Here is a 27,957-nt window from a genome sequence, read left to right as displayed (position 1 = left end):
TTTTCGAGCTTGTGTGGCCAATTATTTATTGTCCTAGCAGTCTCTTGTTTGAGTAAAAGTATTCCTACACATTTATCTTCTGTAATAGAATTTGTGGAAATTATTCCTATTTCATTTTTGGAGTCAATATCAGAGTTTGACTTTAAATCACTGTTATTGTTTATTGTCGCATCTGTTCTGTCTAAACTATTTATAAAGTTAATGTCTTTATTTTCATTTGTGATTGGCAATTTATGTATATCGTTATTAATAATTTGTATTTCCTTACTAAAGTTACTTTCTTCTGTAAGTTGCATAAGTTCTATTTTTGTTTTTGCTAACTCTACTTCTATATTTGCCCGTTCACATCGTGCTTTTTGAATTTCTAGACGTGCCTCTAAAATGGCTCTTCTCCTTTTCTTATCATTAGAGTCTCGTATCCGTTTATCCATGCGGGGTCCGTCATTAAAAGCTTGAGTTTGGTGATTATTATTCATGCAGGGGTCTTCATTTGATACTCGTTCTACGTTTTGTAGGTAGTTTAATAGCATTTGCATTTCTGTGCTTGTTAAACTATCCATGTTCTTGCGTACGTCGTTGTTTTTATTTAATTAGTCTATTTTTAAGCTAATCTTGCTCTCTCTGTGGTCGAGGTTTTATTGACAGTACCAATCCTACTATCCCTAAAACCTTATAAACCCTACTAACCCTAATAACCTAAATAAAATAAATAAATACCCTAATAAATATACCGTTTTAAAACCCTAAATAAAATAAATAAATACCTTAAAATAAAATACATAAATACCCTAATAAACCTACCGTCCCTAATACCCTAACTGCCCTAATGCCCTAGCAGTCCTGTTTGAGGGTCTCGAAAGACACACTCTCCCAGGGATGGAGTAATGGGTAAGGTGAGGTGGGAATCGCCCGACAGAGGGTAACACGTGAGGGTTAGAGTGCTCAGGTATCGGGAGGAACGCCCGACACCCTCAGCTGTGCCTACTAGGAGGACCCCTATCTCACGTGAACCGTATCGGCGCGATCAGACTGTTACAGTTGCCGGTTAAGGCAAGCTGGCAGTATCGTCTGGTATACTGCTCCCGCCGTTAGGCGTTAACTCACTGTTCACCGTTTGACACCGTTAGGTGGTGAACAGATGAGGCGCGGTAAACCGCTTAGGGTTTTCTCCAACGCGACGAAGCGATCTTCCCAACAGCCTCGCGGTCTTCAGCAGCTACTCCGAGCTTCGCCTCAATGCACCCGCAGCGAAGGTGGATTCCTCTTCGTTTTGTTGAAGGTCTTCTCCAACGCGACGAAGCGAGCTTCCCAACAGCCTCGCGGTCTTCAGCAGCTACTCGGAGCGTCGCCTCAATGCACCCGCAGCGAAGGTGGATTCCTCTTCGTTTTGTTGAAGGTGTACCCTTGAAGGTCTTCTACAGCGCGACGAAACGATCTTCCCCACAGCCTCGCGGTCTTTGGCAGCTACTACTGAGCTTTGCCTCAACGCACCCGCAGCGAAGGTGGATTCCTTTTCGTCGTTGCGTCGTAGATCTTCGGTTGGTCTGTAGCTCGATGAAACGATCTTCCCCACAAGCCTCGCGGTCTTCGGCAGCTACTACTGAGCTTCGCCTCAATGCACCCGCAGCGAAGGGTCGATGCCTTTTCTTCGGTCTAGGCAGACTTCGATGACGTCACTTCAGTTTCGTGGCCCAACTGAACGATCTTCCCAGCCCGCGGAACCCTGTTCTGCGGCGATAGGTTGATTCCTCTTCAGTTCTTCCACGGAGACGCTCTCTTGCCTGAGCTTATCTTCAATGTTTGCCGGCTCGGTGAATCCAGCTCGAAGGACCATGCATTGTGGAGGATTTTGGAGAGTCCAAACCACAGGGAGACGCGTATAAATAAAACACGTATATCTTGTTAAGTAGAGGTGCAATCGCTTCAGGCTTCGGGAGTGAAGTGTGTGTATTGTTATTGGGGTGCTGAATTATATAGGATTAGAAGCGAGCGCAACCCGTATACTTTATTGATACAAAGATAGTACAAATAAAGGAGACAAACTTATAAGTAAGAGTGAGATGGGTATATTATAATAGAGCAAGAGGTATGTTTGATAAGGACAGCGATACTCTAGTCCGTACATGGTTGTTAATCAGTTAACAACTAACAGAATATACTAATTTATGCTAGTGGGAAATGTACTATATAATGCTTATTAGAGCTTATATCTAAAGTATACAAATCTAGGGAATCAGTTACTATATTATTACATGTCTACTTATTCTATATATAATTAGCACTCTTATAACTAAACATGCATAATAGAAGTAATATAATACAAGTAAGAACTACCAATACAATGTTATCAATATATAACTAGTAATATGTCTATATTCTAAATAGCCTAAATAATCTAACAATTAATCACATAAAGATGTAACTACTCGGCAACATGAATTGCTGGTTCAGACACCAACAATTCTTAACATTAATATTATTCAACTGTACAAACAAATATTGGGTCTCAATCTTAATCCTCTTGGTACGTAAGCCAGTTTATTTTACGTAATAAGTAGGTACAGCAAAACTGGGTATTAAGTGCCCCATACGTTAAGGCAAACGCCTTTATGTATTCAATTTTACAGTTTAATATAATTTCATTCTGCAGCTGTTACTTCTTTTTTAAGCTTTTACAGAATACTTTTATGGCTTGTTTCGCCTCCTTCTGATTCATCATTATTGTCAACTCATATTAGGCTCACTGGTGAGCTCGAGTCTCCTCTCAGAAATCCTTCTAATTAGAGTCTGATAATCCTAAGTTTTATCACTTTCTTACTTTATGTTAATGACGAAGACAAAACTTGTAAATAAGCTACACAACTAGATCGATTACTCTTCATTATTAAATTTATCAGAAAGTGGTGAAACCGGCCCTCAATATTTAACATCAATCAGGGGTCCAGCGACGGTTATCTTTTTTGTTCATCTTAACATCTAAAGTAGTCGCCTTAAATAGCTCCTCTAACTCTAAAGAAACTACATTTGAATATAATATAATATTCTGAGATAATATTGTCCAATTACTGACACTGATAGGGTTCCATTTTGACACCTACAAGGCTGCAAAACATAACTAGGGTGACTTCATTATCAACTCATATTCGGCTCACTACTTAGCACGAGTCTCCTCTCAGAATAAGAGAGGCTAGGCCAATGGTCCACCACGCTGGCCCAATGCGGATTGGCAGACTTGACACACGCAGAGAATTAAGAACATTCTCTGCAGGTTTCCTCACGATGTTTTTCCTTCACCGTGATATTTAATTTCTTACATGACAAATAACCTATATTTATTTACGAGGAAATTAGTTAAAGCTTAAACTTTCATTCCTTTATAAACCTAATAAATTTTAAAATACTAATATGATAAAGCTGAAGAGTTAATTTGTTTGCTTGAACGCGCTAATCTCAGGAACTGGTCTGATTTCAAAAATTATTTCAGTGTTAGATAGCCCATTTATCGAGGAAGGCTATAGGCTATATTATCTCCGTATTCCTACGGGAACGGAAACCACGCGGGTAGAACCGTGCAGCGTCACCTAGTAGTCAATATTACAATTTTCCGTAACTTGAAAAATTACTAACTGGCTTTCAAACCTGAAATGTTTAAAATTTTCCTACCAGGCAGTTATTTATCTTGTTTCCTTATGTAATAGGTATCTACTGATAAATTAGATAAGAGACCTTCTAAACTTATTATCATCAATTGTGAAACTTGTATACCTTTATAACATTTGACCACTGCAATAAATTATTAGTATGGTTATATCGTTTCGCAAGACAGGTACAACCGTCAGCCATGAACTTACCTTTTTATGCTAAATACCACCAAAGGTCCTTACGCAATGTATGATGGAATAAAGGCTTAGAAATTAGCATGGTTTTGCAACTGCATAATTGAGGATGGCCATCAGGATATTGACAAAGTACAAGCGGTTGTCGACCATATCCGTTTATGTGTAATCACCTCGGGCTTTACGGGCCTATTAAATAACGTGGCACACGTAGAGAATTGAGAAAATTCTCAGGTATGCAGAACTCACGATTTTTCCTTCATCGATTGAAACACGTGTAATTTAATTTCTTAAAATGCACATAACGCCGTTCCTGGAGAATAAAATGGTAACTGCCGTTTATGCGGAACCCCTTTCATTCTGACAGAAGACTCGTGCTCAGAAGTGAGCCAGAAGTGAAACAACGTGTGGAATTGAAGCGCAATTACACTTGTCTTTAACTTTATGTCAATTATTTAATATCACGCAATATTAATAACTAGCGGTCGCCCGCGACTTCGTCCGCGTTAATTTCGATGTCAACTTTACTACTATCCCTACCCTACCCTACCCCTACCCTACCCCTACCCTACCACTACCCCAACCCTACCCAACCCCTACATCTACCCTACCCCTACCCTACCCCTACCTTACCTACACCCTACCCCCATCCTACCCCTACCCTCCCCGTACCCTATCCCTTTCCTACCCCTATCCCACCCGTTCCCCTATCTCACGCCTATCCTACCCCTACCACTTCCCTATCCTACCCGTACCTCTACCCTACCTTTACCCCTACCCTACCACTACCCTAAACCCGGCCCTAAACCTACCCTACCCCTACACTACCCCTACGCTTACCTAACCGTACCCTACCCTACCCTGTAACTTCTCTATCTTACTCCTACCCTTAGCAAAATCGGTCCAGTCCTTCGGGAGTGGTGGTATGACCAAGAGAAATAGAGACTTCTATGCTAATAATATAAAAAGGTAAAGTTCGTGTGGTTGTAGGAGGTAATCTCTGGATCTACTGGACCGATTTGGAAAATTGTTTTACCAATAGAAAGCTACGTTATTTGCGAGTGTCATAGGCTATGTTTGATCCCTATATTCACACGGGAACGGGAACTACGTAAATGAAAGCGCCGAGCGTCATATAGCGGAATTTCTGCGTCTTTTAGAAATTTTGTATTATCTCCGAAACTATTTAAGTAATTGAAATACTGTAAAGGGCAAATCTTATCTCCATAATATCCTTGTGATTATTATTAAATAATTTATTTTAATAAGGATTAAAGTTTAGTTGTATAAATAATGACGTAAACCTAAGTATATAAAATTAATAATTTTTAAAACACAAAAGGTACTATATCTGCTAATATATAGAAGATAGATATATGGTGTCGCGGACTTTTTTGTAGAACTTTTAAAGATACATAAAGTCTCCATACATTAATTTAAATTTTACACAATAGTTAAGGCAGCGCATGCGAATAAGTCTGTTTAAGAGGATTTTCAGTCTGACCTGTATGACAAAAACTGTGATAACTCGGCTAATATATATGATACCAATATAAAATATAGCCTATAGCACTCCCTGATAATGTAGCACTCTACTGGTGAAAAAAATTTTAAAATCGGACCAGTAGTTCCGAAGATTACCCCATTTAAAAAATGTGACAAACTTACAAACTTTACCTCTTTATAATATTAGTATAGATATAGATAAATAGTTCGGAAAGTCGATGGTCTGTGAAGACTCAAGGCGCTGGAATGACGTCTGCACAGGGTTTACATGTATTGGTATTAAAAATAAAATATACGTACATATGTATTATATGGCATATGCAACATAAATAATATTGTATATTATTTATGTTGATATTTCTTAGTATTTTGTACATATTTAACTATTTTCTTATTTTAGGCGTGAATATATTACTTCTGTACACCCTAGCCTATATCTTTATAATTTTTATTATTAGTTTCTTCGTTAGGTTACTTGGAAGAGATAGCTTTTTAGCGATAAGGCCGCCTATTGTGCATTTCTTCTTTTTCATTATTTTTCTGTATTGTATGTTTCTCTATGCTATACAATAAAGTGTATTTTCATTTCATTTCATACAGCAAATGGTTTTCTCTGCGTGATCGAATCAGAAATGAGGAGATCCGCAGAAGTTAAAAAGTCAATGATATAGCTCAGCGAGTCGCGAAGCTGAAGTGGCAATGGGCAGATCACATAGTTCGAAGAGCCGTTGGACGTTGGGGTCTCAAGGTGCTGGAACGGCGACCCCGCACCGGAAAGCGCAGTGCTGGCCGACCCCCCACAAGGTGGAGCGAGGACAGCAAGCGGGTTGCAGGAAGCAGAGGCCTATGTTTAGCAGTGGACGTCCATCGGCTGTTAATGATGATGATGATGATGATGATGATGATGATGATGATGATGATGATGATGATGATCATTAATACTTTCATTTTAGTTAAAATACTAACATTATTGTTAGACTGATTTATTTAAAAAAAAAGACAAATAATTCTCCATAAGTTATTATTAGAAACAGTGCTCTGCGCGAAGGTCGACTGAATGGCGGAAGTGATCTCATTATGTGTTGGAACTAAATAACTAAATCTATATTTTTTTGTTGTTCTCACTTTTTACGAGACAGCGTTCATTTTGCGTCGTAGGTACATATTATTAACCACTTAATTACCAATGTTAAAAAAACAATAAGTAAGTAGTATATTAAGATATATAGGTATGGTATAGGTAAAAAAAACTGGAAGATATTAATTATTCCTTGTATTCTTCTATATTCCTTTGCAATTTAGTTATTCTTTCTTGGACCAAGCGCATATGGAGATTTGGAGTCAGTGAAAAAGAAATATGATCCAGAAGCACTGAAAAGGAATAGACGCTTTTGTTATTGTTGTTTTTAAACTAATCTGAAAATATTATTATAAGATTTTTTTTGATGAAATCTTATATTTCCATCTGTTATGATCGATATGATTTATTATATTAATTTAAAATTATTAACAGACAGACACTTCAATTTAATTTATTTTTTTAAAGAACGCATAACTATGGCTGACTAAAGAATGCAACCAGTTTAAATCTATACTAATATTATAAATGCAAAAGTAAGTCTGTCTCTCTATTAACTTTTCAAGACAAAACCACTGAACCGATTTGAATGAAATTTGGTATAGTATTAAAGTTAATCTTAGATCAACAGATTATACGCGAACGAAGTAGCGGTCGGGAATAGCTTGGCAAAGTTCGTAACACTAGCGATGCTCCGCGCGCATTACTTCATACCCAAATAGTCCTTCCCTCTGCCCCGCGCGTACGATTTCACACCCATTCCGCATTTCCGCACCGCATTCGTTCCCCGTCGCCCGCATATCATGGGAGTGTTATCAAAGAACTTGCCAAGCTATAGTAAGTAGGTATAGTACTCTAATATTTGTATAATCTAAACTAAACTTACTCTCTTGGAACATGCTCGCCGCAGATAATTTCCTCGTCTGAACTTATAACTTTACATATTCCTAACATATATGCCAGCCAGGAGTAACATTTGGTTCCAAAAAATCCCACTTTGGTTGTTATTGATTCGGCATAATAATGCACAGCTCGATCGTGTTCACATGAAGATTTAGCTATAAACAATGAAAAAATTTAAATTAAGGCGGTGCCAAGCCGGTGATGTATTAATTCAAGCCATGTGAGAATATCTTATAGATTTAGATTTTGCAGACAGTGTTGTTTCATGTGGTCCTGTCAGAAATGGCTTAAATTAAGACAACACCGGCTAAGCACCGCCTTCATACTGATCAGCAGGTAGAACATATGTTATTTTTCACTTTTTAGTTTAGTGGGTACGTTTTTAGGTTTTGAAGTCGGTTGTATTTTTTATATTAAAATTTTTATTATTTTTCCATTTTTAGTGTAAAATTTCATCTCAAACGAATACATCAGACCCATAATGAATGTCACAACCCATCTTGGTATCTCATCTCAGCAATACAAATTAATCAAGCCCAAACACAAGGTAGCTACCGTAAACCGTTAAGGGGTTCCCTTAATTGACCTTGGTCTTCATCATCAGACCCCTAATGACAGACACAACTCATCTAGGTAGAAAGTTCTTAGCAATACGATTTAATCAAGGCCAAACACAAGGTAGTTACTGTAAACTGTTAAGGAGTTCCCTTAATTGTCCTTGGTCTTCATCACCAAACCCCTAAATGACAGTCACAACCTATCTATGTGGAAAGTTCTCATTAATACAAATTAATCAAGCCCAAACACAAGGTAACTGCTATAAATCGCCGAGGAGTTTCCTCGTCTGTTTTATGGCTCCATCAACAGACCAATTTTAAACCTTCATGAAATTGTAGTGCTTAAAAGTACAAAATGGAAAAATATACGAACACACTAGACTCCCATATAATTTTCGAAAGTTTCCCTCAATTTCTCCAAGATTCCATCATCAGATCTTGACATGATGGCAATGGGACCAAATGGAGACTATACCGTTTCAAACAAAAAAAGAATTTTTGAAATCGGTCCAGGCGTCTTTGAGTAATCGGTGTACATACATAAAAAAAAAAAAATACCGACCGAATTGAGAACCTCCTCCTTTTTGAAGTCGGTTAAAATAACATAATGTTTTGTTAATTTTTATTATCTACGCCATACGTCCATTAAAATATGCATTAAGTTCAAACTTCAACCGATTTTTTACTATATTTTGACGAAAACCCAACGTTTTAAAATGCATTATTTATCTGCCAGCCAATCAAGCTTGAAAACCAATTTAATAGTAATAATTTACTTGTACTTAAAATAAACTAATTATTGTATTTTAAAGTTAATTAAAAAGGTAATTTACAGTAAATATATGCTCTACCGGAAGAATGTTGCTAAACAAAAGTCGTAATAACTAACAAACAAATTTGCACAAAGTGAAGAAATTATTTCTACATGGCATGCAATTAGCATACTATGAAAATTCATTACAAGACAAGAATGAGACAACATCGACCACTTAGAGCAATTTTTGAAAGACTCCGAAATTTAGTTTTACGTGTTGTTTATTGGTTTAACTTAGTAGGTATTAAGTTTTAGAGGTGTTATTTATATTTCGCCGTTTTTCATCGATTTAGATGGCACTAAATGTGCCCTGTGGTTTGACTCCCGTAGATCCACAGTACCTTTTTTCTCATAGCAGGAGAGCTTGTCGTCATTTTTAGGTATTTGAGGCAAACTGAAAACTTGTCCTGGACCTCTGCTGCACTATCGTAATCCAGTCCGTACAGGGGACCTAGCCTAGCTTCGTAGTGGGGATAAATCAACCCCTATATCTCCAAAAATATCCTTGCTTCAAAAATGTCTACCAGCTCTCGTACCATTGTGCATACTCTTTTTTCAGTAGAAACTTTGGAGGGTCCGATATCGAGGCATGAAATTTTCGCTATAATCGAGGTATCCGGAAAGTATCTATGCGATATCTAAATCCGTTCAGCAATTAAGACACGATTGATTAACCAACATTCATCCATATTTTCGAATTTAAAATCTTATCGTAGTAAAAATAATCTTTTGTTTGAAATATTTTTTCCTTATAGCTGGACCGTGGGTCGACATTTTTAGGTAGGTAGGGTAAGCATTTGAGACAAGCTGAAAACTTGTCATTTACCTCTCCTGCACCGTAATACAGATCTGGAGACCTGGCTAGGGAGTCGTCATCAACCCACATTCGGCTCACTGCTGAGCTCGAGTCTCCTTTCAGAATGAGAGGGGTTTCGGCCAATAGTCCACCACGCTGGCCCAATGCGGATTGGCAGACTTCACACACGCAGAGAATTAAGATAATTCTCTGGCATGCAGGTTTCCTCACGATGTTTTCCTTCACCGATTGAGACACGTGATATTTAATTTCTTAAAATGCACACAACTGAAAAGTTGGAGGTGCATGCCCCGGACCGGATTCGAACCCACACCATCCGGAATCGGAGGCAGAGCTCATATCCACTGGGCTATCACGGCTAGGGAGTAGTAGGGCTAAATCAACCCGTATATCTCCAAAAGATATTTTTGCCTCAATTTGATGCCTTAGGTCGGTACCAAGTCAAGAATGAAGACCAGCTATCATACTTACTCTGATTTTCAGTATCAACACATCCTGGCTGAAACACCCCACCGTTTGCATAGCAATCAACGTGTCCACTGTCCTCTAATTTACCTTTCTGCAATGCGTTTGTGTGAAGGACGTCGACAAAATATGCATCGTCGGAATCAACTTTATTTTTGTTATCCGCTGTTGCGAATAAAGGCAGCGCTGGGTCAAGAGCTGAAATTATTTAGAGATGCTTCGTTGTTTTGTTCATCTGCCGCTCGAGTAAATCCTAAAATCACCTCTTAGGCTCTTCTACTATAACATTGTACAACATATAATATTATTGCAAGTAAACGTTTTACAATAATAGTCTAAATATATTATAATCAAGTACTTATCTGTCTCAAAATGGTTCTGAGATTATAAAAATTAATAAGAATACATTTATATAGAAAACATTTCAAAATCGTCTGATTTAAAAACCTTTAAAAGAAAACCTAATTGGTTAAAGAAGTTAAATAAAACGAAGCAACAACAACTAGTAAAGAACTTTAACATTAGATACGTTATTTCAAAAATGGGTTAGTGAAACGTGACTTGGTAAGACATTCGACGAGAGTTGGCAAAAAATTACACGTTAGATTATCGCCCTTTTGAAATGTGATCACAGTGCCGTGATATTCAGGGTAATCATTTCTATCACCATTATCTTATTATCACCATCATCTTAAGTTTAATATTATTACCTGACGTTTCGAAAGAGCTTGTAAACTAAGCCTATTTGAAATAAATGAATTTTGACTTTGACTTTGACTTTGACTATACTAAAGCTCATTAGATATTTTGCGGAACAAAACTCGTGTGCATATGACTGGCGCCCTATTGTTTGCTTGGTAAGGAGAGTAGTCTCGAGGTTCGAAGGTCCCCGATATCTAACGTCACCCGGACGTGGGTTTTCTTACTCATGATCTCGGGGGCGTCCGGACTGATTCACTCAGGTCACGATTACACCTTCCCGAATGGCCCTCTAAGCCGAGTCTCATAGGAGACGCCCTTAGAGAGCCGTTCCGTCCTCTATCTTTATTTCAGCCTTCGGGTCTCATCAGGCGATGTTTCTGCGCTCGCGCAAACCCCCCGGTGACGCCGTAGTGGTCCCACATGCAGCCATCGGCACTTACTCAACACAAAAAAAAAAAATCAAGGTCCGTTCCGAAGACCCGCACTGCTGACGAATGGAACTGGAAAATCAGAGCCAAGCCAATCTGATCGGAGAAGCCACTTTCTGAAGACTTTAACGAGGAAGACTGAAGGTCGAGTGGCGATTATCCTTACATCCAAAATCATTAAAAAATATCGATTGCTTTTACCCGTTATTCTACTGAGTTTGCCCGATTTTAGATAGTTAGCAATATAGCCAGCCGTTTGTCCACCAAGGCTGAATCCGATGACGTGGAAGTTAGGCAGCGAGAAGCCATGTTTCTGCACTAGCTCATCGATTAGTTGCGCTGTACACATCCCAGCTAGCTCAGTGTTGCGAGCGGCTTGCATGTAGCAAGGGTCTAGTGCTATTTTGTTGTAGTCAACGCTTATTATGTTGTAATCGCAACACTCCAAGTACACTGAAATTACAAATTACAAAAAGCTTTGAAAGTGCCTTATTGGTCTAGAAGTTAGACTTGAATCCTGAGGTTTTGGTTTCGAGTGCTAGATTGGGCCACGATCCGTTGGGCCCGCTGTGTGACTCTGAGCTTTCTTATGAGGCCCATAACGCGATAACGCGACCAAGTCTCGTAACCATAGGTCATCACTGGCAACACGTAATGTTCGAAGACTTTTATCTTCAGGCACTGAGGAATTTCGCACGGAAAGATGTCGCGAAGTTTCCCCAATGCTGTCCAGCCGAGATGGATTCGGCGATTTCGACCTCTTTCTAAAAAGTATTTTCTAAGTTAGGGTACCTAAATGTCTCATTTTCTAAATTTGCTTACACATTACCTGGTCTTATTTCCGTATTCGGTGAAAAGTCCCTATGGCCGGTATATCCGTGTATAAGTATTTTTACCGCAGCGTTCTTTACCCACGGGGCCGAAGTAATTGATCTTGAATCAGTCAGTTTTAACTGCACTGGCTCTTTCGGATTGGCCCTGTACGTTAAATATAAAACAATTACATGTGTTGTACATAGTTTTATTTTTTATTAGCCGATGCCCCGCGGTTACCCGCGTAGTTTCCGTTTCCGTGAAAATACGGGGATAAAATATAGCCTATGACAATCGCAAATCCCATGTTTTTCTAGTGGATAAAGAGTTTTCAAAAATCGGTTCAGTAGATTCAGAGATTACCTCCTACAATACTTACCACAAACTTTACCTCTTTATAATATTAGTTTGAATCATGAGATCCTGGGTTCCAGTTCTGGTTCATCATCATCATCATCATCATCATCACATCAGCCGATGGACGTCCGCTGCAGGACATAGGCCTTTTGTAGGGGCTGCTAAGTATCGCGACCCTCAGCCGCCTGCATCTAGCGAATCCCTGCGACTCACTTGATGTCGTCAGTCCACCTGGTGGGGGGTCGACCAATACTGCGCTTTCTAGTGCGGGGTTGCCATTCCAGCATCTTGGGACCCCAACGTACAAAGCTCTTTGAAATATGTGCAACTTCAGCTGCTCATTGCAACTTCAGCTGTGCGACACGTTGAGCCATGTCGGTGACTTTGGTTCTTCTGCAGATCTCCTCATTTCTAATTAGATCTCGCAAAACCAGTCCTGGTTAGGACTATGAAATATTACGTGTACTATTCTTCTCAGATATTAATTTCTTTTGAGAAGTTAGTAGCTTTCCGAGTGAGACATCAAAACTTTGTTCTCGGTCTAATGACCGCTCATTAAAATTTAACACAGTTAAAATTCGCCCTGGGTCTGCCAATATTGGCGTAATTTGATGGGTCTACTGACTCGTTGGTCCATTGGCCTATGTGGTTTTGGATCACACGATCCTGGTTTCGAATCAGATAGAGACAGGCTTATTTTAGTTTTTCTTTCTTCTAAGAAATTATCAGTTAAAATTCTCAGTCTGAAGTTGGGAAGATGTGTTACACCCTCGTACCTCGAAGAGCACTAAGCTGTTGAACTCGGTTCATTATCATTAACATCTGATAGTGGTCATTCATAAATTATCATTGCATTGGCCCTCCATACTCCATAGCCCCTCTCCTATAATGAAGGCTAGGCCCAGCAGTAGGTCAATAACAGAGGCTGGTGATTATGAGTCTAAACACCAAAACTCCTTCTCCTTTACGGAAACAGCTTTGAAGTCTCCCATTTTATTGATGATGAAATAGTAACATACTCACCGTGTATACAACCAAAACGTAACATTTTCGTTCGGACACTTTAAAGGCGGTTCAACGCAGTCTGAAGATAGCACCGCATTTTCTTTAGCTACAAATAATTATTTTTCTCACTTATTAACGCAGTCTATGATACATAAAATGGAATCATTTTTAATAAATTAAATATAACTCACAAAATATAAATAAACTGAAAAATATTGATCTCAAAAATTTCATATTGAAGTTAAGTGATGTAAATTTGAAATGAAAATAAGTTGAATCCGAATTTTTAATTTATCTAATATTCATTATTAATTAAAGTCTATATAGGTAGAGTTGATTTTTTATACTAATGCTAAACTATCTTAACACTTAATTAAGGAACGTCTGCACACGTATTTACTAATAGTGTTTCTAATTTTTAAATATATTTTTCCTATTTTGCCCTTAACATTGAGGATCACAATGCAAACATATATAACACCAAATATAATATTATTATAATAACTCAAACGTTTTTAACTGTAACATGGTCTTAAGAATTGAGCGTGACTGGAGTAGCGAATTCTATAGAATGACGGTTCTTATCAATAATTTTCACATTTAAGTAATTACAGAATATGTTATTATACTCGTATCACCAGTTTGGACTCATTACGCTGGAACAGTGATAGCATAGTCATCATCATTGTCGTAGCCTATTTTAATAATAATAATTGGCAACTGCAAGAAAAACGAATCAATCCTTTTGTGGCTTTAATCATTATCAACTCAAATTAGGCTACCTATATGACATAGCTCAGCGAGTCGCGAAGCTGAACTGGCAGTGGGCAGGCCACATAGTTCGAAGAGCCGATGGACGTTGGGGTCCCAAGGTTCTGGAATGGCGACCCCGCACCGGCAAGCGCAGTGTTGGTCGACCCCCCACTAGGTGGACCGAAGACATCAAGCGGGTTGCAGGGAGCCGCTGGATGCTGGCGGCTCGAGACCGTTTTGTTTAGAAGTCCATGCAAGAGGCCTATGTCCAGCAGTGGACGTCCATCGGCTGACAATGATGATGATGATGATGATGATGATGATGATTAGGCTACCTGTGGAGCCGAGACTCCTCTCAAAATGAGAGGGGTTAGTCTAATTTTCCACCATTCTGGCGATGGCGGATTGGAACGCACATGTAGAGAATTAGGAAAATTGTAAGGTATGCAGGTTTCGTCAGGATGTTTTTCGTTTACCGTTTGAGACTCGTGATATTTAATGTCATAAAAGCCGTGATAGCGCATAGTGAATATAAGAGATAATTTCAAGCTTCGATTTACCGCTAGAATGTAGATTGTTGGCTTAGGGTGATAAAGTTTTACCCTGTCACAGTAAAATATCATATTAAGACATAATGAACAGGAGCGACAGCTTATCACGACGTCCCAACTCTGGTATTAACAGAGGTACATAAAAATAGTTTTCTTTTTATAGAAAGAAAAAATGTAGAAGAAACAAAGATTCCTCTTTATGTAACTTCTATTTTAGGTACTCAACCATCAAAACGATCACCAGACTTTCAAGTAACTAACTAATTTCGTTACTAACTGGAAATGAAATAATTATGTATTTAATTAAAGATTTTATCCTTTCATTTTATTTATGAGTTTATATTTAGTAGTTAATTTAGTTAAATATTATTATTTTAGCTAGTGTAAATAATTGTACTATTTATTAATAATTATAATTAATAAAAATTTACTTAAAAAATAAAGATTTAAACATATATTGGAAAATTTTATGATATTGGTATGATCTACAGTTTCACTGTTCTAAAGTATGTCAAATGTTTAACTTACAGGCATTTCATTAATGTTTCGCGACCTTATCGTCGTATTTCCGTGGGCTTATCTTGTAATTTGAATATGCTTAATATAATAGGGCTCCACATTGATAACAAAATTGTTACGGAATAAATACAATGAAGGTATGATACAACATAGTACCTTTACAAAGACGGCTGAGTGGCGCAGTGCGTAGTGACCCTGCTTTTGGCACCCAGGGCCTTGGATTCCCACTGCAGGTGCTTCAGCATTGTGGTGTGTGGCACAATTAAAAAATAAACGTTTTTTCTTTCTTTCTTTCATCAATTATCATCAGATTTAGGACAGAAACTTTTTTTTCTAGATTATAAAAATGTCTTTCATGCCTAATTATGTGTAGTGATAAACTAAAATATAATAAACAAAATCTTAGCTCTAGGCCTAGAAAGACTTGAATTTTATCCAAGGACCTTAGCTTACTTAATTACGAGTAATATTTGATTTCCTTATTCTTATATGTGCCCTTCTTTTTATCGCATTAATCTTTTGAATCATCAGCGAATACTCAAAGATTTTAAAGAACTATCTATATACATAAAAATAAATTGCTGTTCGTTAGTCTCGCTAAAACTCGAGAACGGCTTAACAGATTTATCTTATCTTGGTCTTAAAATGTTCGTGGAGGTATAGGAAGGTTTAAAAGGTGAGAAAAAATCAAATCATTTCCGGGAAAACCCTAAAAACTGCCCTTTTCTATTTCCCATACAAACGTTCAAGAGTCAAGCGGGAGGGATAGGGTAGGGGTAGGGTAGGGTTAGGCTAGGGGTAGGGTAGGGGTAGGGGTAGGGTAGGGGTAGAGGTATAGAAGGGTAGAGTAGGGATAGAGAATAAGTGCACTTATGTCAAAACGAAGCTTGACCGGGTCCGCTAGTTTACTATATTTAGCAGTCCGCTCTGATTTTGACCAGGTTGAAAGGTCGAACAACCTTAACCTTAACAACCTTAACATTTTACCTACTATAGGGTTAACTCGAAACGAAATACTTATTGCCATTCCATTCCAGCACATTTGGACCCCACCGTCCATGGGCTCTTCATTTCTAGTTTGCAACTCGTTGAGCTATGTCACTTAGGTTCCAAAGAAATTACTTAGTACTACAAGAATAATTATTGATATATTGCTGTAGGTACAGATTTCGCAGTGGAATGGAAAATATATAGTACCGAAAAATCTTCTGAGAATGTTTCAGTATTAGAAAGATTCGTAGGAACATGAGTTTTTTGTGGGTACCGTTGATGCTTGAATTCATGCAGAATCGAATTATTCTTTGTTCATAGTAAAATTTGCAAAGAAATAGCTTCTATTCCATAAAATATTAGTTATTTGTAAATAAAAGTTTCAGCTTACAAACCTCTATAAGAAGTATCCGGTGGATTTTAATAAATAAGTACAAAAAATAATTTCATTGATTTTATTATTCACAAAAGTTTCAGTAAGTATAAGTAAATCAGTCATTTCGTTTGATGAGAAGACGCATTTGGCACGTTATTCACTAATTAATATGGCTCATACAAAACTGCATTAAAGCACCTACAATACAATAGAGCTCTGTGTATACATAATCGTAAATGTAAAACTACATTTAAAGCTTTTGAATGATAATATATAATTCGTTTCATCCTTAATTTTCTTTAATTTTGTGCCCTATTTTTCATGATTCTTATAATACAGTCATTCAAACAGTTCCAAATTTACTTTTAATTTAGTTCATAGTATAATTTCGAAAAATAAGTCTTTCTCAATGCATTATTTATACAAAAAATATTCTAAATGTCTATAAAATATATGTACATCATTTTTATTATAAACTACTTGACATTTACAATGAGGTTCATCAAAAATTAGATCATAAACATAGATTTAATTACATTTCAACAAGATATGGCAAGAAAAATGAACCTAAAAGACCTTGATACAAGATCCCAACAAATTTGTACAACAGTAATTTGTAAACCTACTTATATTTAAAACCATAACATATATGTACATTGTGTAAATGAGCCTAATTGATTGCTATAGATTCATACATATTCTTCGGATGGCTTAGGTGTTCCATTTGGCAGTCTTAATGAAGAAGACATCCGACCATTTACTGAGTCTGGCAACTCAGCAATGTCTTTGAAAACGCCAATCATACTTTCAAAGTTAGGACCCCAATTCAGTAAGTAGTCCCAACCGAGAGTTGCTGGTGCTGGTGATCCATTTGTCTGTCTATAAAGTGCCGAACCTACGTGTGGGGCTAAGTCATCGTCTGATGCAACCAACGTACTCAAAGATCCTCTAAACGAAGAATCGAAACTTTCGTATGGAGGTGGTAAGATAGGCTTTTTACTATTGTTACCGTTATTTACATTCGGCCTTCTTACGTCATCTGGTTTATCAGCACTTATGCTATTATTATCATATTCTATTTCAGAACAAGTAAAGCTATCGTTTCCACTTTCATCATCTGAGCCAGTGGAGCTTCTATTATCTACAGGTTGGGAATGATGTCTGTGTGACATTATATGATGACCAACGCCTCCTCCGCGTGGTGCTTCGCTAGAGCTAGACACAGCATCAAGTGTAGATACTAGGCTTGAAGTTCGTTGTCTAGCATTCATTCTTTCGATTTCTTCAGCTGTAAGGCCAACTGCACCGGTGCCTACTGAAACTACTTGAGGAACTTGGGCTGTAGCACTAGGAGTTTTCCTACCAGCAGAAGAGCTTTGTCCACTTAGTTGGGACATTACTGGGCTATTTAAACTTCGTTCACTATTGCTGTGCAAAGCATCTTTACCAACTCCCCCTGAACTTGAAGTCGTTGCCAATAATGCACTTTGAAGTGGTTTGCCAGATATATCATGAAGAGTCAATATTCTTGGTTGCTGACTTAGTTCACTGCTAGGTGATAATCGAGCAAGAGGAGTTGTCTGATGTTGCCTAGGTTGTGGAGGTGGTTGTGAACTTTGAGACAGTACTCTAGGTGGGTATCCACTAGGATGATGTGGTGAATGTCTGTGTTGTGGAGTTTGGTGCTTATGATGATAACCTGCAATTGGTGGTGGTGTCGCCTTATATTTTCTAACACCAGCAGCTTCACGGAAACCTTTATAATGGTAAACTATATCTATATCAGATGGTGCGATAGAACTTGCGTTCTCAAGATCATAGTGTTCTGGTATTTCAGAATTAATATCCATTCCGCTAGGATGATCATGATTATGATGTGAATTATTTGAAGAAAGAGGTGGTGGTGGATGGTGATCGTCTCTGAGAGCAGGGCTTTTACCAACAACTTCACGTTCTATGATATCAGGTCGCTGTGGTCGAGGAGCATCCAAATTCATTATCTCGCGATCTTTATACTTTTTTGATAATAGCTCTGGTCCAACAATATGACCAACGTTACGCATAATATCTGCGTTTTCAGACATATAGTTATTTAGACTAGTTTCATTACCGTGAATATTTCTATTCATAAGACTATCATTCGTGCCTGCTATAAGATTTGGTGCATTCAGCATAGCAGGACCACCATTTTGCTTTGTATGAACAACACTACTTTTACCTACTGGTACACTTCCTTTTTCTTTCTTTTGCTTGCGAAGACGAAAAACTATGAACGAGGCAAATATAGCCACTATTAATATAATGAAAAATACTATCACAAGTGTTAATCCAATACTCAATGGATCTGGACTTTGGGTCAATCCAATGCCAAATGAATTATGACATCCAACAATAATTTTTCCAGTTTTGATAACTTCTTTAAAAATGCTGCCATTTCCACTAAATGGTTGGACTTCATTATTAATTGTAAAATTAGCTAGACAACCTTCAAATTTATTAAATGCTGATACCCAGTCGGCTTTTGTACCTCCCAGTGATAAGGTAGTTAAGTATGGATCCAAAAAGTCATGAACACCAGCAGCGTCTAGCTCCTCACCAATATTTTTATCATCTACAATTAATCTTATACTTCTACCATGAGACAATAGGGTAACATTGTGCCAATTTCCATCTGATACATCGGGCTGTTCAGTATGGCTCATGTTTACAATTGTATTTTGTTTTGATGTATAACATACTTTACCTCCTAATAGTTCTATCAGAGTATAATATTTTTCAGTAGCAGCGTAAAAGAGCACGCCATCTTTTCTGTGAGTTTTAAAGAAAAATGATAAATACTTTGCAGGGTTATTTACTTTCAAGCTATTCTTACCAGCATTTTTACCAACTTTCTTTCCCCATATTGTATTACCCCCATAAAATGTTTCAAGTAATTGCATTCTTCTATGTTTTTCCGATATCACGTATGATATGAAACCATTTTCACCAATTGAAATACTTTGCAAAGAATGTAAGCAGTCAGGTGAAATCATATTGTTATCGCATTTGCAATAGTGTGTTCGCCACGTATCAACGCATTCGCCCATTCCACAAATATCTTCTTTATAACATGGCCCCGTTTCTTTTCGTTCACAGTTAGGTTCAACTCCACGTGCTTGTAATGGCTTCGTTAAATTCAGTACTCGACCATTTATGGTAATGCTATGCATACAACCAACGAAGTCGTCGGAGTGGATTTGTCCTGGACGTTCTAATACAGGATCTGCTTTATGCAAGCCACCAATAAGAAGAGGTTCGTTGTTGAAATTCAGTGTTCTGTAAAGAAATACATTATTAATTAATATGATGTGTTTATTGAAGTTAATGTTTATTGTTTTGTTTTTCAATTATATTGTTGTAGGAATCTCTTAAATAAACTAAGAGAGTAGATATAGAGCGTCTTTGAATAAAATTAACGACAAATAAAGATGGGAGATGAAGCAGTAGTAATAGAAAACAGAAATGAGTAGGTAACTGAACTGAAAAAAAACAAGTATGAAATTTCTTGACCGTCTATCTGTCTGTGTGATCACGCTTTTCTCTGGATCTACTAAACATATTTTTATGCGATATTTACGGATAGCTAAGTACAGAACAATATGTAGGCTTTGTTTCTTTATAGTTGGACGTATACAAAAGTTATCTGAAGAAACTGAATCTCATGAACTGATTCGCACCTGTTAGCAGAAGTTTACTATAAAACTTTAAAATCGATATTGTAGCGCAGTAATTAAGACTTATTATAGTTATAAAATATAACATTATTTTTGGATGGATTGGGTTAAATTACTTACCCTGCTTGACCAGTGTCGTCCCCATAGCACGAACTATCGCCAGGTTCACATTCTGTACAAATGTCACCGTGATCAGTACAAGTTGCAATACTTAGTGATATTACTCGTCCATTTCTAGTTGCTGTTAGTTTGTACCATTTCCCGTCAGACAAATTTTTATCAGTATCCATTAGAGCAACAGATGTTATTGAAGTTCTTGCACCTCCGAACGAGAAAACGGGTTTTCCACTAAGTATTTCTATTGCAATGAAATCAGATCGGCCACCAGTTTGGGCACCATAATTGTACAACAACAATGCATCTGATTTAGTCGTCGCAAATATTATTGTGATATCATTTGTTGATGCATCTAGAGCAGGAAACTGTATATAGGATAATTCATTAAATCCAAACGTCGAACTTTCACAATGAGTACCATAACGACCATTTGTACAGCTGCATCTATATCCAGGTTTAAGACTAATACAAATTCCTCCATACATACATGGATTAGGTCTGCAAGAGTCTACAAGAGCCTCACATTGATTACCTCGGTAACCAGGACGGCACAAGCAGAAGAATGAATTTCTATCTGTACTTTCTTTACAAGAGCCACCGTTTTTACATGGGTTGCTACTACAAACGTCATCTCTTTCTAATTCGCATGTTTTGCCTTCTCGTCTTAAAGGGCAAGTGCATATGAAATCATGTCCTTGCTTGCGACATTGTCCTCCAAATTGACAAGGGTTGGGTGAACAAGGATCTTGTCGTTTTTCGCAGTTGCTACCCATAAATCTATCACTACAATGACAAACGTAATCGTGACGTACTAGAGGAGAAGTAAGTATTAAAGTAGAACTTTCAGTAATTTTCGTCACTTCCATTACATTTATGGCATCTGTACATATACCTTCGTTTTGACATTTATGAGTAGAACAGGGATAATATGGAATGACAACTTGTCTCTTCAAAACTTTTCGAATTTCAGATTCTTTAGTTTTCAAATGCTTCTCACTTTTATCTTTTTTCAAAAAAGAATTATGTTCCTTAATTGCTATAGTTAAATCAATGTTTTCTTTTTCTTCATTTATACTATATAAATATATACTTTCCATATTCTTTAGTCCATTTTTAATTATTTCTAATACAATTCTATAATAATTTGTTAGAAAATCAGATGATGTCATATTCATAATTCTTATGGTTACAGATTGTTCCACAGTATTATTGTTAAAAGAAAAATATTCAACACTTATAGACGATATAACATCTTTATGAATTCCATCATTACCTGATACTGAAAATGAATAACCTTGACCTGGTCTAACAGAGTTTGTATAAAGGTCACATCCTTTTTTAATACTAAACAATGATAATGAGTTTTCAGATGTAGAATCTTTAACAATTTTGCATTTATAGTCCCCCACTACGTCGGGGTCATTAGGTTTAACATCCGCTATTTTTCCAGGAGGTATTTTACCATTGAATGCATGTACCATAACATGAGCTGATCTTGGACTTGGTGGGTTATCATTTCTGTCCAATATATTTATTTTAATCGTATAATTGGACTGCATTACTGGGGTACCGCTATCTTCAATTTGGATTACGACGTCTAAATATGGTGTGATCTCTCTATCGATTTTTTTGGTAGTTAATAAAATACCAGTATGTTTTTGAACTTTAACATAGCTTTGATGTTTACCACCTATAATAGTATACGAAAATGGAGCCCCATTCGGTGGCAAATCAGGATCTTTAGCGGAAAGAGTAGTAATACTAGTGTTTGGTGGTTCATTTTCATAAACAGATCCATCAAAATTATTTACGTCAAAAACTGGACCATTATCGTTTATATCAGTCAAAGTTATTTTAACTGTTGTTGTACCCGTCTGTGGGGGTGTTCCTGTATCAATAGCCCCTATTATTAATGAATATGTTGAGATAGTTTCTCGATCTAGAACACGCGCCACTTCAATTTCACCATTTTGAGGATCAATTTTGAAATTCTGGTTGGTGTTGCCATCTATAATTGAAAAACTAAACTGATTGTTTTGTGGCCTTACATCTTTGTCAACGGCTTTTACTTGAATAACTTTTTGGCCAACATTTGCTCCTTCTGATATTGTTGCTTCATAATAATGTCGTAAAAATTCTGGTGGATCATTACCATCTTGAATTGATATAATAACTTGAGCTTCATCAGTATCATTGCCATGTATGCCACCTGAGTTTTTAGCTAAAACTGTCAAAACAACCCTGTTTTGTGTCTCTCTGTCCAAATATCTAGCAACTCTAATTACTCCCGTTTGTGAGTTTATTCCGAAACCCTTATCATTACTCGAACCAACAAAGAAATAGTATATTATCCCATCATCACCGCTATCTTGGTCTGTAGCTTGTATTACACCAACGTGAGCTCCAACGTCAGCAGATTCAGAGACATCAAAATGAAAAACGGGTTGAATAAACTTCGGATAGTATTCATTTACTCCAGTAATATGAATAATGACTTCAGTAGTACTTCTCATTACTGAATCTGGATTTTCAGCTAATACTTCTAACCGATATACTGACTTTTCTTCGTAGTCAAATATTTCCTTAGAGAAAATTTTTCCCGTATTCTCATCAATATAAAAAAGGGTTGTCATTTCATTATTTATATGATATTTAACAATGGAATTTTTAGGAGAGTCGATGTCAATTGCTTGAACTTTAAATATAAAACTATTAATTGGCAAATTCTCAGGTAAATAAGCAATATATTTTGATTGATTAAAAAGTGGAGCATTATCGTTAATGTCTGTTAATATGATGGTTACAGTTGCAGTAGCTTCTTTTGGTTTAAACCCTAGATCTTTCGCAGTTATATTTAAACGATATTCTTGGGTTTCATCGTAATCTAGTGGCCGTGATATACTTATTGTACCTGATATAGAATCGACTTGAAATTCTTTATCTTCATTGCCAGAACTTATTGCATATCTTACTATACCATTAGGTCCCTCGTCTTCATCAAAAGCATTCAATGAAAGTATAGATGAACCCACTGGTTCATTTTCTGGAACTATAACTTGGTAGCTCAAAGCAGTAAATCTAGGACTATAAATATTTTCCCCTGTGACTACAAATGTTATTCTGGTTTCATCCATTTGTGGTGGAACGCCACGATCAATTGCTTTAATTTTCAATTCATAGTATTGTCCTGTGTAATAAAATTGCTTACTTACGACAATCCAACCAGTGACTTTATCAATGGAAAAGTATGTCGTCCCATTACCTCCAGAAACCATGTATTCTACTTGAGCATTAATACCAAAGTCAAATGCATCCTCGGCTATCAGTTTTATAATTTTTTCACCAAGTGTAGCATCTTGCGGTACAGGCACTAACTTCTCGTGATCTTTAAATTTTGGTTTGTTGTTATTTGCATCTACGACATTTATAGTCACAAGACATTCCGAAGACATTGGTGGTTTACCATTGTCGGTTGCGACTACAATCACAGAATACGTGTTTTCTGGTGATGTGTTAACGGATGTTCTCTTATAATTCATTTTAAACTTGCTTAATATTTCACCAGTAGCAGGATCAATAGTAAATAGGTCTGATGTCTGTTGTAAAGAATATGAAATAATAGAATTAGGACCTTGTTTATCTTTGTCAGTTGCGATAACTTGACCAACAAAGCTGTTTTTGTTTTGTAATTCAGGAAAATTAAAACTATAATAGGAGTATTCAAATTCAGGTGCATTATCATTTTGATCCTGTATAGTTATTGTCAAAGGAGTTTCAGAACGCCAGGCCCCATCAATCGCAGCCACTTTTAAAACATATTCATCCTGTAGTTCTCGATCTAACGATCTAGCTACTGTAACATTACCACTTATAGGATCAATAATAAATTTTTCACCAGGATTTTCAACAAAACTGTATGTGGCATTAGCATTGGCACCAATATCTAAGTCAGAACTAGTTACTCTTATGACAAATGATCCGATTTCAGCATTTTCGGTTACATTTACACTAAAAAGTCGAGTAAACCTTGGAGGATTATCATTTTTATCTAAAACTGATACAAGTACTGTTGATGTTCCTGCTAGTTGAGGTACTCCATGATCGACTGCTTGTACTACAATTTCATAAAATGGGATTGATTCCCTGTCTAAAGCAATATTAGTAAATATTTCTCCACTTTCAGAATCAATTACAAATGTTTCTTCATAGTCGTCGATGAGTCTAAAATAAATTCTTCCATTTTCATTAGAATCATCATCATGGGCTTCAATTTTTATAACCATTTGGGGTGGAGATTCTTCTTCTGGCACAGTTGCGTTATACAAAGCACTTTCAATTATAGGTGCATTGTCATTTGCATCAGTTACTTTGATTTCAATTTCAATAAAAGATTTTAGAGGTGGATTATCAGAATCTTTAACTTCAAACCAAACTTCATAAAGAGGCATAGTTTCATAATCTAGACCTTTTCCAGTAATGAAAATTTCACCAGTCATAGGTTCAACTCTCAATGCATCACCAACATTACCTCCTGCGACTGAATATTGTAATAACCCTGTCGGCCCATTTTTTGGGGAGGTTGCAGATAATCTGGTTACTAAAACTCCTTCAGGTGTATCTTCAGAAAAGGTAAAAGTGAGTTTGTTGTTAACTGTAAATTTCGGAAAGTTCTTTCCTGACTTCGGAATAAGAATTAGCTCAGCAGAACTTTGTCTTGGAAGTATCCCTCCGTCAGTGGCTAATATAATTAAGTTAAATATAGACTTGTGCTTGTCTTTATATTTTACTAAATTTTCTTTTGCTTTGATCACTCCTGTATCTCTATTTATAGTAAACAGATTTTGATGTTCACCTTTTAAATCATAAAATATTTTTTTATTAAGTCCGACGTCGTTGTCCGTGGCCTTCACACCAAAAATAAAATCGTCTGGAATAGTACGTTCTGAAATATAAACTTCATAAACGGTTTGCGGAAACATCGGCGAATTATCATTTTCATCTTCTACTATTATAGTAAGGTTAGCAGTAACAGTTCGTGGATCTGTAGTTGAAGAGTCTTGAGCCATAATTATTAAATAATATTTATCCCATTCTTCTCTATCTAAAGTAGCATTCGTTAAAATTATACCTGTTTCTGGATCTATTTGAAATCTCTCTGATTTATCTCCAAGAAGACTGTACTTTATTTTTGCGTTATTTCCGATATCTTTATCTATAGCTTTGGCATGCAATATAAATGTTTCAATTGGTAGGTTTTCTTTAACTGTAGTTTTGTAACTTTGTCGTTGGAAGTCCGGACTATTATCATTCACGTCTTGAACTATAATTTTCACAGTTCCAGATCCCGTTAATGGAGGAGAACCTATAAAAAGATACAAATATAAATGTCAAATCGAATAGATATTGTATACGTATATGAATTCTAGTCATCAAAAATCTTACTTTAACTTTACTATCTTACAAAAATAAAAATTGCCTTACAAAATATAATCTACACTTTGGAACAGCTAGACACACATTAAATTATTTATTTATCGATGAATTTTTTGGGTGATTAAGTGGATTATTTATGTGATTAAATCAAGACGGCAGCGCAACGCTGCCGTCGGGATCTAGGTTTGTTATAATATATTAATGTTTATTTTATTTGTTGACAATATTTCTAAATTGTCGCGTATCACATAACTAAATTGTTTCGTCACACCAGTTCCGAATAGTTTTATAATTATAAGTTATTGCTTTTCAACCAAACGTTATGGGTCATCTAGTTATCCATAAATATACCTACGTGGTAATATAAAAGTAACCAAATAAATGATATATTTTTTTCTTACAAATTTTAATACGCAACAAATTTTACCTGTATCCATTGCGACGAGAGAAAGCGTATATTCATCTTGAGATTCCCGGTCTAAAGTTCGTAATAACGAAATTTGCCCAGATGAAGCGTTAATTTTAAATAGATCTGCATCACCTTCTTTAATAAAATATCGAACTTGGTTATTAAATGGAGGAGAATCTGCATCATAAGCGTGAACAGTTAATATGTAGCCACCATTAGGTGGTATTACATTTTCCATAACATATGCAAGATATGGAGAGTCCAAAAAGGTCGGTGGATTATCATTTATATCTTGAATTGAAATGGATAGTTCAGCTGTATCGAATCTGACATCATCTTTGGCACAATCTTCTGCTCTTACAGATAAAATGTAACGGGATTTTCTTTCAAAATTCAAGTTTTTTGCAACTCTTACAATACCAGTATCTTCGCTAATACTAAAATCTCGATTTTCATCTCCAGAAGCTATTGAATATCTAACTCTTCCATTAGCATCTTCATCAACATCTGTCGCAGATACCTGAAAAATAGTATTGTAGTATTAGTTGTTGTATTCACTTGGATTGTTTTTAATTTAATCATGAAATTTTCTATTTTCCCTTGTCTCTCCAAAATATAAACTTTTTTTGAAAATTAAAAAATATATATATTAAAAGATTACGTTTCTAATTTGTTTTTCGGCATATTAGAATACAAGTTACTCTATTGTATTAGTACTAAAATATCACACTTACTTGTAGTACACTAGCACCAATGCTAGCATTTTCAGGAACAGCAGCACTGTATTGCTTTGGATCGAAAACGGGGCTGTTATCATTTTCATCTAATATTTTAATGTGTATTTTAGTTTTGGTCACATTAGGAGGGTCTCCCCTATCCTTTGCACTAACGGTTATAGTAAAATTTGATTTTTGTTCTCTATCCAATTTTCCAGTTGCTCGTAGAATTCCATCAACATTTCCCAAAGTAAAATAACCATTTGTTTCTGGATTGGGTGACATAAAATACTCAACATATCCGTTTCGGCCTTCATCTTTATCAATGGCTTTTACTGTCATTACAACAGTGTTAAGAGGAATATTTTCAGAAATTGTAGTCATATTGGTAGAAACAAATTCTGGAGCCATATCGTTGACATCTTTTAATTGAATTGTAACCTGTAATGTTTACGTAGGTATATTATAAGCATTTAGTATTAACTTCAAGCATTTTTTCAATTCATTAAATATTTACGACCATCAAATCATCATCAATTTATAAAGTAAATAAATAAAGTTGGAAGTTTCCCTGCTAATAAAAATCAAAACCATGAAACTTACAGTTTCTTTTTATTGAAAAAATTCTGGCAATCACAGGTTCTCAGCCTAATAAAAAAAAAACTAAAACCACTGTTCCAAAATCAATACATTGCCGTAACTTGTTACGAAGTTGTGAAAAATGACACTGCTTTGTGAAAGTAAACGCAATCGACAAACTTAAGAGCTCACAACCTTAGGATATTATGGTTTCTTAGACTTGGTAACATTATGTGTGTTTGTAAAGTGAATTTTTACCTGCACAGTGGCTGATAATTGTGGTTCTGGTGGTTTAGCTAAATCTCTAGCAGTGACGATCAAATTATAAATCGGCAGCGTTTCTCTATCTAACATTTTTCCAGTCAAAATTGTGCCGTTTGCCGTCATTATAAAGTCTTTGTTATCATCTCCAGACGTTATGCTATATATTAATTTCCCGTTCAGTCCTGGAAAACCATTTAATTTTTCTGTTAATGACAGTAATTACATTTTATAAATAAATTAGTTACTAAGGTAATGA

General features: G+C 36.3%; 2 protein-coding genes across 2 annotated transcripts in view; both read right to left on the bottom strand.

Annotated features, from left to right (window-relative positions):
- Positions 1-6,361: 6,361 nt before the first annotated feature.
- Positions 6,362-12,119, bottom strand: LOC112044907 (endothelial lipase-like; the record flags this gene model as incomplete). Its single annotated transcript, XM_024080913.2, has 5 exons — positions 6,362-6,713; positions 7,307-7,478; positions 9,983-10,174; positions 11,308-11,559; positions 11,936-12,119. Coding segments are annotated over 5 exons (873 nt in total), but the record flags the coding sequence as incomplete, so codon positions are not given.
- Positions 12,120-16,535: 4,416 nt separating this feature from the next.
- LOC112044893 (cadherin-related tumor suppressor) overlaps positions 16,536-27,957 on the bottom strand; it is a 156,004-nt gene continuing 144,582 nt past the window's right edge. Inside the window, exons 5-9 of the mRNA XM_024080888.2 lie at positions 27,696-27,883; positions 26,877-27,299; positions 26,161-26,662; positions 20,304-25,662; positions 16,536-19,785 (exon numbers count right to left, since the gene is read on the bottom strand). Coding sequence (XP_023936656.2) covers positions 17,160-19,785; positions 20,304-25,662; positions 26,161-26,662; positions 26,877-27,299; positions 27,696-27,883 — 9,098 coding nt within the window. The 3' untranslated portion in view covers positions 16,536-17,159. The remainder of the gene's footprint in view (positions 19,786-20,303; positions 25,663-26,160; positions 26,663-26,876; positions 27,300-27,695; positions 27,884-27,957) is intronic.

The sequence above is a fragment of the Bicyclus anynana genome, chromosome 9, assembly GCF_947172395.1.
Source record: "Bicyclus anynana chromosome 9, ilBicAnyn1.1, whole genome shotgun sequence".
Classification (NCBI taxonomy): Eukaryota; Metazoa; Arthropoda; class Insecta; order Lepidoptera; family Nymphalidae; genus Bicyclus; species Bicyclus anynana.
This window is presented reverse-complemented; position numbering and strand designations above follow the sequence as displayed.